We start from the raw sequence: 14,357 nt of genomic DNA, 5'->3' as shown, positions 1-14,357 counted from the left end.
TCACTAAGCAGATCGTTTATGCTGGAGGTATTGTTTTATAATTAATGTAATTTAATCTTATTATGGAGGTGATGTATAGAGAGATATGTCATGAGTGAGGTAAAAAATACCCTTCGTTTCATACAGTGTCTTCCATGCCTTCATTCTCTCCCAATCTCTCCCTCTTATCTCTACTCTTGAGTTGTATATTTTACTTTCATCATCCTATTTCCCTCACATTCTATGACAATGCCACACCCACCAGAAGATATACATGTGAATACACCATACATAATTGAAAACAACTGTTTTTATTTCACAAGTGAAGTAAGAAAGTAGCTCTCTTTAATAAATCACAATGATAGCATACATATATTTTTACATATTCATTCTAGTTTCCTTCTGTTTATTTTACTGTTAGATTATTGGAAACATATTGTTGGATTTTTTTGTATTTATATCATAGATTTATTTGTCATACTGATTTCTAGACAATTTGTCTTTAGATCTATTGTCAGTGTGTCTGTCTTGGTAAATATAACTGCATAGTGCTTTATAAACAGCATTTAGTAAAGATAATGCTATCCCTGTGTGTGTTTCTAGTGACCATTTGTCTAGTTATACAATCATTAAGAGGAAAATTACTTCTCCAATCATAATGATAGATTAAAGAAATTATCATTCTTTGTCCTTTTAATCATGTCTTTGTAGACTTTACTTTTCAGAATAGAACTTTTGTTATACAGATTTATAATTTGCTTGTTATTATCAATGCTCCGTATCTGTGGTAACACAATTTGTGCTGAGGTTCCTTTCCTTTCATATTATGACTACTTGTATTTTTCAATAATGATTGTTGCTTATGATATGTTTATATTGATTTAATTTTATTTCTTGATAATTAATGTATGTCTGTTTGGCTTATTGAGTTTTTTGAGTATGTTTTCTTCTGTTCAAATCAGACAGTACCTGATATATTTACTATTTTTATATTACAATATTAACATGGTTTCATTTTAGTGATCACTTCGCTATTTATTATGTTTGTCTCATCTGACATGTATTTATTAGTTTGCTTTCATGTAACCTGCACACATCGTTCTATACCATGCAAATCACCTCTAATATAATCTCCAGAGAATCTTCTATACACTGTAAATCACCTTTGACTTCGGGCAAAATGTTTTCTATACTCATAATTTCTCTGCTGTGTTTGATCTCACATATGCTGAGGACTCAGTTCTGATTGAAAGTCATTTCACATATGTTCTATGCACTACTTTCTTTTCTCCTATGTGAGTCAGTTCTCTCATGAACACTGAGATATTCCTTTCAGGTCAAAGAGCTTCCACATTTGTAATATTTTTAAGATTTCTCTGCTGTGTGTTATATGAACTTGGATCTATGAATACTTAGTAAAGGACTTTCCACATTTGATATATTTGTATTTTCTCATCTGTGTCTGTTCTCTGATGCAAACTGAGTTAGGACTTTTTCTTGAAAACCTTTCCATTTTTTCCTACATATGATTTCTCTCCTCTTTGTGTGTGAGAGCATGTGTCTCTGTTTCTGTGTGTTTTGGGTGTTCTGTGATGCACTCTGAGCTGTGTCTTGTAGTAGGAGGACTCCACATCTGCTATATCATAAGGTTTCTATCCTGTATTGGTTCAGTATTGCAATTTCACTTTTCTTACAGATCGAAAACTTTGTCCATTTGGTACAATCCTAAGTTATTTCATTTGTGTGAATCAACTTATGTGTGTTAAACTGTGAACTCCAGGTTTTTCCACACTGGTTGCATTCATAAGGTTTCTCTCCTTGTGTTCTGTGATGGATGTTAAGTTTGCCTTCTAGATGAAAGAATTTCCATGCCTACTACATACATAACATTTCTCTCTGGTGGGTTTTTTTCTGATGGACAGAAAGGTGTATGTTCTGGGTGAAAGAATTTCCACATAGGTTACATTCATAAAATTTCTCTCCTGGTGTGCTCTCTGGTGGACAGTAAGGTGTAGCTTCTAGCTGAAAATATTTCCACACATACAACATTCATAAGGTTTCTTTCATGTGTGTTTTCTGATGGACAGTGAAGTTTTACTTCCAGGTGAAAGCCTTTCCACACATGTTACATTAATAAGGTTTCTCTCCTGTGTGTGTGTTCTCTGGTGGCGAGTAAGCTTTGATTTCTGGATGAAACACTTTCCACACAAGTTACATTCATAAGGTCTCTCTCCTGTGTGTGTTCTGTGGTGGACAGTAAGGTACACCTTTCGGGTGAAAGTCTTTCCACACACATTACATTCATAAGGTTTCTTTCCTGTGTGTGTTATCTGATGGACAGTGAGGGCTGACTTCCAGGTAAAGGACTTTCCACACAAGTTACATTCATAAATTTTCTCTCCTGTGTGTGTTCTCTGGTGGGTAGTAAGATATCCCTTGCGGGTGAAAAACTTTCCGCAAATCTTACATTCAAAAGGTTTCTCTTTTGTGTGTGTTCTCTGGTGGCAAGTAAGTATTGATTTCTGGGTGAAACACTTTCCACACAGGTTACATTCATAAGGTCTCTCTCCTGTGTGTGTTCTGTGGTGGACAGTAAGATTTGATTTCTTGGTGAAAGACTTTCCACACATGTTACATTCATAAGGTTTCTCTCTAGTGTGTGTTCTCTGGTGGACAGTAAGGTATGCCATCCTGGCGAAAGACTTTCCACACATGTTACATTCATAAGGTTTCTTTCCTGTGTGTGTTATCTGATGGACAGTGAGAGTTGACTTCCAGGAGAAGGACTTTCCACATAAGTTACATTCATAAATTTTCTTTCCAGTGTGTGTTCTCTGATGTCTAGTAAGATATGCCTTGCAGGTGAAAGATTTTCCACAAATGTTGCATTGAGAAGGTTTCTCTTTTGTGTGTGTTCTCTGGTGGACAGTAAGCTTTGATTTCTGGGTGAAAGACTTTTGACACACGTTACATTCATAAGGTTTCTCTCTTGTGTGTGTTCTCTGAGGGACAACATGGTGTGTCTTCTCAGTGAAAGACTTTTCACATTGTTTATATTCTTCAACTACAGAAGACACATGAGGACTATAGGCAGCACACATCTTACCAGGTTCACTGAAAACACCCATTTTCTGACAGCCAGTGACCTTTTCTATCCTCATCACTAAGGAGTTCCCATTATTCTTAATCAGTTCTGACTTCTGTATGGAGCTCAAATGAAAACTTTTTATAAGCCTCACTTTTTCCTCCCCTGGGTTACTATTCATGACTGCTACTTCAGAGCGATATTTATTGTGACTTTCCTGACAGGTGCTAATCACATCCTCCATTACTGGGACATCTAAAATGAATAATAGAAAAATAGACAAAAACATAAATGAGACCCACAAATTCCTTACGATAATGATATTTCCTCACATTCTGTTACTACATTTTCAAATATCAAAGCATTGCTTTATGCAGAATATATACTTTTCTCTGTAATGTAGTAATTAAGAAAGTAGTACTGACATTTTACAATGCAAAATAATGTTTTTCTATATTTCAGATTATTATATGTTGTCCCAGGAAATATTTCCTGAAATTATTCATCTCCATACTCTTAATGCTTCCATTCTGAATCGCGCTGTATGCCCAGCACCACTGATAAGAAATTGTCCCCATCAGAGGATAGCAGCCCTAGCATACTGCTATTTTCCTCGTACCTGCATAATACTAGTTTAAAAGAAAATGAGGTCTCCTTTCTACATTTCTTATTCTCTTTTTCTCTTTATGAATGATTTCTCTACAGAAAAAGGGAATTGCTAACACTGCCTACACTGGCACACCAAATTCAGTGTGTCTCCACGTGAATTCTGGATTGACAATTCCTTGAGACAAAGGATCACCTAGTTCTCTGCCACACATGACTCAGGGGCACTAGGAATACTACTGCTCTGTACCGCTGAATATAAACAGAACCACTGGGCTCTGGATCCATCATCACCATTCAAGATGCTTTAACTCACCTGTAAAATTCTTGTCTGAGCCTTCTCTTATCCATGGTTCTGCACCTTGCTCCAGCTTCACAATCAATTCAGGTTTAGGAACACAGTGCCCTGTGAATAAGAAATAGTGGAGAACAATTGCTCTTGCTGGGTAATCATTAATGTAAGGTCACAGACATCCTGTTCACAAGGTTGCTCCTAAATCTGGTTTCTCAATTGTTTTTGTGGGGGGCCACCGAGTTGTGGGGCCTGAATTCTGGGCCTGGGAGCTGTCTCTCAGCTCTTAAGCACAAGGCTAGCACTCTATCACTTGAGCCACAACACCAATTCTAGCTTTATTTCCCTGCTTATGTGGTGCTGAGATATCAAACACAGGGCCTCAAGCATGCAAGGCAATCACTCTACCCCTGAGCCATCTTCCCAGCCCATGGTTTCTTTATTCTTAATAACTCCATGGTGGAGTTTCCCCCAGCTTTGAGTTTATGGTGTCCATTGTGTGGCTTGAACTCAGCTCTTTTGCTCAAAGCTAGCATTCTACTAGTTTGAGTCTTGCCTATGATTCTAGTTTTTGAATGGTTAATTGGAGATAAGAGTTTCATGGTCACTTTTCCACAGTTGCTGGCTTCAAACCAAAATCTTCACATTTCAGCCTCCAGAGTTTCTAGAATTCCAATCTTTATGCACTAAACTCTGTGTCAAGTTTGGCTTACAAATACACATGTTCACCTACTGATTTCCAGATCATACTGTCAGTAGTAATGTATATTCTATCTAGACTGTAGATCCACCTATAATAATTACCCCCAGTCTGGGAAGTCAGTCTCCTATTATTGGATCATAGTTTAGAACTTTTGTACAACTATTGATTAGAAATGTTAAAGATTGAAAATAAAATTAGCTCTTGAGTTACATATAATGAGTTGAAGTTTCCCTTACAAAGAAATGACACTTGCCATGGACTGGAATCTTTTTTAGTTTTTTTGTTGTTGTTGTTGTTTTAGAAAATGTTATGGTTCAAAGGCTTACAACTTTAATCCTTCATTGACGAGGTGAGATCAGAAGTGGCAGGCTTGAAACCAACCTGAGCATGGAAACCCAGAATATACCCCAAAACAAAAGCCAAAATGGAGTTGTGGTTCATGCAGTAGTGCGAAAGGCAAACAACACCAAGCACCCCGACCTGAATTTGGCTGGCTTTTATACTAGCAGTTTTCTACCTGGGAATGGACTAGAATATTATACCTAAATAACATAAACAGTCAAATGTCTACTAAAATAAAAGCACTTGATCTTCCAAATAAAAGTGACCTTTGCTCACCCAAGGACATGAGGTTGCTATAGGTCTCCAGCATCACATCTCTGTGAAGGGTCCGCTGACCAGGATCCAGATCTTGCCACTCCTTCCATGTGAAGTACACAGCCACATCATCAAATGACATCAGCTTCTGTAATGGCACATTTCCATTAAGAAATTAGACCTAGGTCATGAGAATTCCAATCTGGAATTTCATTATGCTGCAGGTATGCTTTTGTCTTACATAAAATGTTTTCAGCTTGCTGTGTTATCTATTCACTGGGAAAATTAAATAGCAAATTAGAAATATTGGACAATATATAAACCTGGTCATTAAAACACACAGATTGGCAGGGCACTGGTGGCTTATCCTCCTAGTTATTCAGGAGGCTGAGGTCTGAGGATCTAGGTTCAAGGCCAGCCCAGGCAGGAAAGTCCCTGAGACACTTATCTCCAGTAAACCACCAGAAAACTGAAAGTAGCACTGTGACTCAAGTGGTAGAGCACTCACTTTGACCTGAAGAGCTGAGGGATAACAACCAGGCCCAGAATTCAAGCGCCAAGACCAATAAAAAATTACAGTTTCCCTAATGCATGCAAACACATTTCTGCTGCTAGCAATAGAGACAAGGTAAAAACTCTAAGGAGACAATAATCTGGCATGACAACAATAAGTCTAAGGAGGTGTCTGAAAAATTATATTATCATTTTTTGATAAAATTTTTGTACATATAAGGGTAACAATGAATTAAACAAATATTTTTTCTGCATTTACATATACTGCTTCACCCTAAATCCTATTTAGACTTTCTATTAACAGGTACTCTCATCAGCAAGCAGAACACATTTAGGATATGACATGGAATACAGAACATAGAACATTACTAGACCTATGAGAAGCAGTGTCCACATAAATATTAAAAAATACTAACAATACTCCAGAAAGTAGCTAATGATTTATTTTTCCCATATAAGATTTAATTGAGTTCACACATAAAAATATCCTAGGTTAACCATGTTTGGTTTAAATACTAAATATTGAAAAGTGGTCACAGATACCCTGATATTTACATCCTATGTAAAAAAAGAACTGCTACCATGAGGTTTTGTAAACTTTGCCTACATTCTACAATACAAAATATATGTGGGAGGGGAATAAAATATTCTTTACAATATTTTCATTTTAATAGGCTTCATGGAAGGTGGAAGAAAATGTATAGAAGCTCAAGGAATACTCAATATGACAAAAATGATAAATATGAACAAATGCTCCAACGTGTCACATATTCCTGAGTCATTTCTCCAGTAGATCCCTAAGGATATATTTCCACTTATGTTAGTTAATAGCAAAATTCCTCAGAGATCCAAATTAATTCCTGAGAAATCATCCATGAGATTTTGCAACAAGTGATATTTCTAATAAAGAACACCTTGTCACTGTATTTTGTTTTTTAATCAAAACCAGTTCCTATCCTATACTGGCAGTGAATTAAAATATTCAAAAATAGTGGGAAGGAAAGACAAAACAGAATACCACATCAAATGAAGTTAGACCAAAGATAACAGAATCAGGAGAAAACTGATTTTCTTGTAGTTTATAAGCTGGGCGAAGGAAATACTTTTCTGTGGAAACTCTGAGGTTGAGCCAAGGGGGAAAAGGTTTGAGAGGTTGGAATTCGAGCCTGACCTCAATGAGAACACTGAGAGCTGGCCACAGAAGGGTTAAAAGAGAATTCTGGAGAGGATTAAGAGACTGGAGGGCAGGCCTTTTCCTTACTGTTGGAAAGATAGCATCTGAAACTGAGCTTCTGTTCACCTTCAAGGCTAGGTAAGGTGAACTTCATGTCTGCATTTTCTCTGGGAGCCAGTCTTCTGTCTCAGGAGATTAGGAAACATGTTTTCCTCACAACCTGTTGTGGCTCTGATTGTACTATTAATATAGATACTTCATTTTTGCATGTTACCAATGGTAATCTTCCCTGTGTGCACTCAAGGAACTATGCTTGCTTGCTGGCACCAAGGGACCAAGTGCAGGAGAGCCTAGGAACCCTGGTTTTCCCTAAGTCTATCTGTTTATGGTTTTGTGATTTTCTAAGTTTGTTTCTGGAATCCTGTAGAACTCTCTAGGCAACAATTTTCCTATATAATGGGTAAGAAAAATGTCAAACCTAAGAGCCATGTCAGCAAAGTAAAAATGATCACTAAGAAAAACTAGCTCCCAGATAGATCATTTGAAGAAAAGAAACAACTGAGACACATATGGAGGAAAGAGGGAATGAGAAAAGTAAGAAAAAATGATAGAAAGATAGATACAAAGAGAGAGAAAGAGAAAAATAACCAACACTAGTGAGTAGAAAATCAAAAATAGACAGATAAAATAGAGGAAAGAAATTTTGTGAGGATACTTTAGAAAACAAACAGGAATTTGTAGAAAGACCATAAAGTTTAGCAACAAATATAGCCTAAGTTTCAAGTATGACCAAGACCATGAAGTCGTACAAGTACTATATATGGAGAGTAATTTAAGTACATATAGATTAATCATTCCTTAAGAACACATGAAGGTATGTATGACCACACTATTTCAGCAATTCCAGGAAAATTTCATTGAAATAGTTTAATGTTGCTCATGAGGATGTGATCTGTTTACAAGCTATCCACCTTCCATAAGAAGTAACCTGCTGGGTGTCATTACATCACATAACAGATTTGATTACATTTTATGACAACATGAAACCTAGACATTCTGAAGCCAATCTGCATTCAACTTAGAAAGAATATAACCATTTAATTTGCTAAACCTACAAGCAATCTTAATCTGATAATCTATAAGCCATATGAATATGTACCTGGGGCTAAATCTGTGTGGTTGGACTTCTTTTAAATTCTTGAACATCTTTAGGTTCATATAATGGAATAAAACCAAATGAGAAATAAAAAAACAACTCACCAGAGATCCATTCATTCTGTTTTGCTGCTGACAATAAGCAGAAGATTCTGGAAGCATGGCTGGGATACAAGACAAATGATGTATTCAGAAATGAATCTGTGAGACTTTTGGCCCAGAATTTCGTCTTGCAACATAATACAAGGGCTGGAAAACGGCAAAGACTTCTTATAAGTGAAGAATCTTTAATGTCTCGGGCAGAGCATTCAAGTCTCCAATAAATACAAATCCAGTCCATTTCGTGGTAGATAGATAATATTAAACCAACTAATTTCTATGTTTATGTACATACTATATATAAAACTGAATTTTCCTACAAAAAATATTGAATAACTGAAAGCAAAAACATATCACATTGCCACTAAAATTAATTATTACTGAATATACTTCAGGAATGTATGAACTGCTTTTTTAATGCAAAGGTATCCTAGGAATCCATTGGAATTTGTTTTCTGCCTCATTCATTTACATATTTAAACATCATGGAAAGCATGTATGATGTAACTCAGTAGTTTTCACCCAAAGTTACAGAGGAAACTATGTACAGAATATATTGCTTGTGCTATACTATTTCAATAATGGTTGTCAAATGGCACATTTCACTGTATCATTGCAAACATATGCAATGATTTGTAATTTGCCATTTAACATGCTTTGGCCAAAGGAACATGAGTAAAGATGAGGTAAACCCAGGTTTGAGAAGTCCCTAATGTTCATTTCCCTTAACAGTCTTGGAAAGAACCTTGACCATCCTAATGCTACAACATAAAATACTCCATATAGAAGTGACACACCTGAAGATAAGCAACACTTACAAAGCATACAACCTTGAGTAAGACATTACCTCAAGTTTTCTTCTGTGATTTTTCATTTAAGGCCAAATGTCCCCGACCAACACTTTCTGAACTACGAGGCACAGCCAACACATGAGAGCTATTATTAACAAATCCATAGATGGGACATTTAAGATAAGTTTCAATGAATACATACTAAAAATTATAGTGGTAATGCAGGCTGAATAAATTAGAAAGAAGAGGATTAGGGATTGCTATATGAATAGATATTTTCAGTCATAACAATTACCCCACCTTCCCAAACCACTGTCTCAGGTACCTTCTGATAACTAGCCTCTGGGTTATTCCTCAAGCCAGCTCATCACGACTCCTAGAAATCAGCTTAAATCTTGCAACAACACAAAATGATTGAGAGTGATGTAGGAAAGAGTACCACGTGAATCTGGTGCTTAGGGAAGTAGCAACAATTTTTGCATAAGGCAAGGGAAGCTAGCAACATCTTCCCCTTCCTGTGCTTTTCTGCTTCTTCCCTTTTGGGCTTCTCAGAATTGAAAAGGTCTGTCCATTTAGGATGGAGATTCTTATTCATAGGGTGCTCTGCTTCAAACATTGCTAGGCTTCATTCCTAAAAATCCAGGACCAGCACTCACTACTCCAATATCCCATGTACAACTGTCTCTAGAAACAGGATGGTGAACAAACATCTGTGAACTCAAGCCAGGAGATTAAAACTTCAAGCCAAAAAGATTAAAATTTGTCTTGGAGAAACAACACAGAAGCCCTAAATACAACTTCCATGTAAGAGGACTCAAGGCAGGCACACACCTCACAATTTCACTAGAATTTTTCCTGTACTCCTCTTCCACCTGGGCAAAGCAAATAAAATCACATGAGTTAATAGAAAAATCCCTTGGTCTTGGAGTACAAATGCACAGCTCTTGGGCTCTCCTTGTCTGCAGAATCACCAAGCTTGCTCTCAGACATTTGGGAAACAGGTTCTTGTTTATCAACCCCAGACTGGAGAAAAGCGTGGAGGGGAAAACAGGTGCTTTGGCTCAAGTGTAAAGCTCTCCTTATGAGCTGACGAGCTCAGGAACATTGCTTGCAAGCCCAATGTTCAAGCCCCACCAACGACCAAGAAAAAACAGAACCAGAAAAAGAAACCCATGGAGGATAGACTCCAGCAGCAATCCCACAGTTCCTACCTGATATCAGTTCCAAAGCTTAAGATTCTTTCAAGTTACAACTCCCAAGCTTCACTGCACAGAGCTGGGCGCCTGCCTCCTGGCTCCCACCTATGGAAGGCCGAACTTTACTTCAGGGCACTTCCAGGAGCAAGGCAAAGGGAAAGAATCTAGAAGGGGCAGACTTAAAACACCCCATATGGGCGGGGAGGTGCATGCGCAAAAGGATCTCTGCGCCACTTCCGCCCTCCCAAAACAAAAACAACTCAGGACTTTCAAACCAAAAGCCCTCCACGGAGACTACAATTCCCATAATGCTCGGCGCCACCTTGCTTCACCTCTGGTTAGAAGAGTGCTTGGATGCATTGGGACTTTTCTCTCCCTGCTGTGGGAGCTGAGTTTCTTCTTCAAAACCACTGTTTCCTTTGTGAAATATTGTAAGACCAACCAGAAAATGGATATACATGGGGAGAATTAGATGCATTGACTTTTTGGTACTTAGTTCTAATAATGAAATTGAGGTTATGAGACTGTTTCTCATACCTTTCTTTTTGTTCTATGCCTGTGTTCTGCTGAGTGTAAATTATATCTCTGTTTTGCTTTACATTGTTTAATACCTCCCCTCTCATCTTACAAACATACTCATAGACACTGAACTTATACCGGGTCATTTTCCGTTAGTGTAATGTACACATTGGCATAGAATAAGAAGATGGTTATGTACATATGAATCATAATCCTTGTGTTGATTTAGATTTTGCAAAATCAAACAATTAATTTTCCAGAAAATCCCCAATTCTATCTATTAAATGGAATTGAGTTTTTGGCTGTTTCTGAATCTTGCTTTTTCATTTAAGGGTTTTATGATTTTTCTTTTTCTGTTCGTCCTGAGGCTTCAACTCAGAGCTTGGTCACTGTCTGTGAGCATTTGCTGTGCTCTACTTGGATTTCTTTAATAATTTCTTCAGGTAACTAGTGAAAAGTTTCCTCACAGGGATTCTTAAGATCATGGCACATTTCCCTAATTTTCCTACAAAGAGAGTGGTTTGGGGGTCAGAATGAATGCAGGTGAGTAGAAGAGTTAAGTTTAGTGTAGGTCTATGTTGATGTGAATCTTAATCATTTACAAACCAGTCTGCTTTTGTCTTCTCATTTTGATTGTGAAAATCTCTTTAGAATTTTTTTTTGGGGGGGGGTCCGGTCGTGGGGCCTGAACTCTGAGTCTGGGCACTGTCCCTCAGCTCTTCAGCTCAAGGCTAGGGCTCTACCACTTGAGCCACAGCACCACTTCCGGCTTTTTCTTTTTGCTTATGTGGTGTTGAGGAATCGAACCCAGGGCCTCAGGCATGCAAGGCAAGCACTCTACCACTGAGCCACAGCACTACTTTAGAATTCTTTAGAATTCTTCCTCTTCTCTGATCCTAACAGTTCCTCTCAGTAGCTTTAGGCTACATATCTAGGGGACCTCAGACTTGTCTTCCCAGACCTTATCCATTAAGCTGTGGAATAAATCTTTGTTTTCTGTCACAGTCCTAACAGAGCACAAGCAAGACTTCTGTGGGCCAATGGGATAATAATTAAGGAGACAGAGAGATGGCTGATGGCACATTTCTGCTATATTTCTCAAATGCTTGTGTAATATTGGTCTAAGCCCACTGTGTCAAAAAGTGCAAACAGCACACATCTATCCTCATTCTACTTCAATCTATGTTTTCCACCAAAGCCTCCCTTCACTTAAAGCCCCAGGCCAAACAGCTACAACACACACTTCCTCTAAACAAGAAAGGGCAAGGACTTGCAACCCTGAGGGTGGGAGTCAATGGCCCTTAAGCCTTTGTTCACAGTTTGCCTGCTCCTGGCAGGCACCCCAGGGTCTGCAACAGTCTCGCTCTCTCATATTCAGAGATCCTATACTTGTCTCTTAAATATTTATTGTGATTTTTAGTGATCCTTTACATACAATATAATTGAGATGGTTTGGATTGGAAAGTTTCATGCCTGGTTTTAGCTCTCCAATGTATAGGTTTTCCATATCTCCTTTGTGGACCTGAATTATTCCTCATGAAAATGGAAATCAAAGGGCATATTTGGATTTATAGACTTCAACTTACAAGCACCTCTAATAATATAAAGAAAAATTAATTTCATTCTATAAAAGTAAATTCCTGAGAGGCAAGGAGAAAAGGATCAGAAAGAATTGGAGTACTTCCAAGACTACATGTGAAGTGTAGTTTTCATTGTTCAAGCCTATATTTCTGATGCATTTACTTATATTTTTATCTTTTTGTTTTTTTGTCAGTCGTGGCACTTGTACTTTGAACTTGGGAACCATCTCTAAGCTCAAGTACTCTACCATGTGAACCACAACACACTTCTGGATTTCTAATTGTCTCTGGAGATAAGTGTCTCACACATGTTGGTGGCCAGGCTGACTTTGAATTGGGATCCTCAGGTTTCAGCCTTTTCAAAAGCAATGATTACAGACATGAGGAACCAACACCCAACTTGCATTTCTTGTGTTTTATGTCCCAACCCTGGGGCTTGAACTCAGTGCATGGACACTGTCACTGAACTTCTTTTGCTCAAAATTATCATACTACTACTTGAGCCACAATTCCACATTTTGTGTTCCTGTGTATGTGGTAGTGAGGACTTGAACCAGGGATTCTAGGTAAGCATACTACCACTGCTGGGGGCCAGCCACAACACCAGCAGTGCTCCAGAAGAACAAAGGGATGATAATAGAAGAGACAGAGACCAGGCCAATGATGAATCTCTCTTTATTTCAGCAATATTCTTAGCTATAGACACTTTCTATATCTGTCCAGTTCTTGCATCACATTGTTCTAGGACTCAATGTGGCAACAACTGCAGATCATGTGAATCCTTCCTCATTCTAGTTCAACCTTTGTCCACCAAACTCCTACAGGTAAGGCCCCAGGCCCAGAAGCTAAAAGGAACACTCCCTCCTATGAAAATGGCAAGTACTTACAGCCCTGAAGGTTGCAGTCCATGGTTGTGGAGCTTTTGCTCACACCTTGACAGTCCTGGCACCTCTGAGTCTGCAACAAGTCCTCCTTTTTATTTTGTAAATTGAGCAAGTGTCTATCAGCCTGAGCCTGGAAAATGCAGCAGATCCTACATCTCAGGAAGAATGGAAGAAAAAGGAATACCAAAACAAGAAACAGGAAAATGCCTAAGGGATGGAAAAAAGATTGCTATTTCCCAGGCTGAATCCCTGTATATAATGGAGAACTGATGCAGCTAAATCTGCAGGGTGTGCTACCTATAGGGTGGATTGACCAATATCAGATTTCTGACCCTGAAGCTGCCTAATGTCTAAGCTTAATTTATCAAAGGAGGGCTGGGAAGGTGGCTCAGTGGTAGAATCCTTGCCTTGCATGCATGAGGTCCTGAGTTCAATTCTCCAGCACCACATAGGCAAAAAGAAAAAAGCAAGAAGTGGCGCTGTCGCTCAAGTGGTAGCCCGCTAGCCTTGAGGTGAAGAGCTGAAGGATAGTACCCAGGCCCAGAGTTCAGCCCTATGACCAGATCCCCAAAAGAAAAAATTATCAAAGGGCCAGATTCCTCAAATATGTCACTGGATATTGGCCCATATCATATTGAGGGATAACACAGACGTACTAACCATCAGCATGTCACATCATTTTTGTTGGGGGGGGTCTGTTCATGGGGCCTGAACTCTGGCTCTGGGCGCTATCCCTCAGCTCTTCAGCTCAAGGCTAGCACTCTACCGCTTGAGCCACAACACCACTTCCGGCTTTTTTATTTTTGTTTATATCGTGCGGAGGAATTGAACCCAGGGCCTCATGCATGCAAGGCAAGTGCTCTACCACTGAGCCATCTTCCCAGCCCCTGTCACATCATTTTTAACCGGGTCTTTAGCACGTCTACTTGATTATCAATATACATCATTGCTGTTTCCAAATCATAACACATATCACAAACTTATCTAAGCCCACCTGCATCCCAGGGCACCAGAAACATATCAAGCCAAACTATTAACATGTTGTGTTGTATATATGGTTTGGATACGTTTCATAGCAGAAGTAGTAGCACTAGCAAGAACATTTAGGGTAGCAAAAATGCTGGCAACCAATATTCCAAAAAATCTGCAGCAATGGCTAAGGGCCTATAAACCTCAATAGCAAA

General features: G+C 38.5%; 1 protein-coding gene across 1 annotated transcript in view; it reads right to left on the bottom strand.

Moving 5' to 3' along the window:
• LOC138806739 (zinc finger protein 25-like) overlaps positions 1–10,855 on the bottom strand; it is a 79,341-nt gene extending 68,486 nt beyond the window's left edge. The window contains exons 1-6 of the mRNA XM_069992085.1: positions 10,819–10,855; positions 8,210–8,268; positions 5,284–5,410; positions 3,987–4,076; positions 3,312–3,319; positions 2,247–2,414 (exon numbers count right to left, since the gene is read on the bottom strand). Of these exons, the coding sequence (XP_069848186.1) occupies positions 2,247–2,414; positions 3,312–3,319; positions 3,987–4,076; positions 5,284–5,410; positions 8,210–8,268; positions 10,819–10,855 (489 nt within the window). The remainder of the gene's footprint in view (positions 1–2,246; positions 2,415–3,311; positions 3,320–3,986; positions 4,077–5,283; positions 5,411–8,209; positions 8,269–10,818) is intronic.
• Between the last annotated feature and the right edge of the window lie 3,502 nt (positions 10,856–14,357).

Source organism: Dipodomys merriami, unplaced genomic scaffold, assembly GCF_024711535.1.
Source record: "Dipodomys merriami isolate MVZ:Mamm:240054 unplaced genomic scaffold, mDipMer1.0.p SCAF_407, whole genome shotgun sequence".
Lineage (NCBI taxonomy): Eukaryota > Metazoa > Chordata > Mammalia > Rodentia > Heteromyidae > Dipodomys > Dipodomys merriami.
This window is presented reverse-complemented; position numbering and strand designations above follow the sequence as displayed.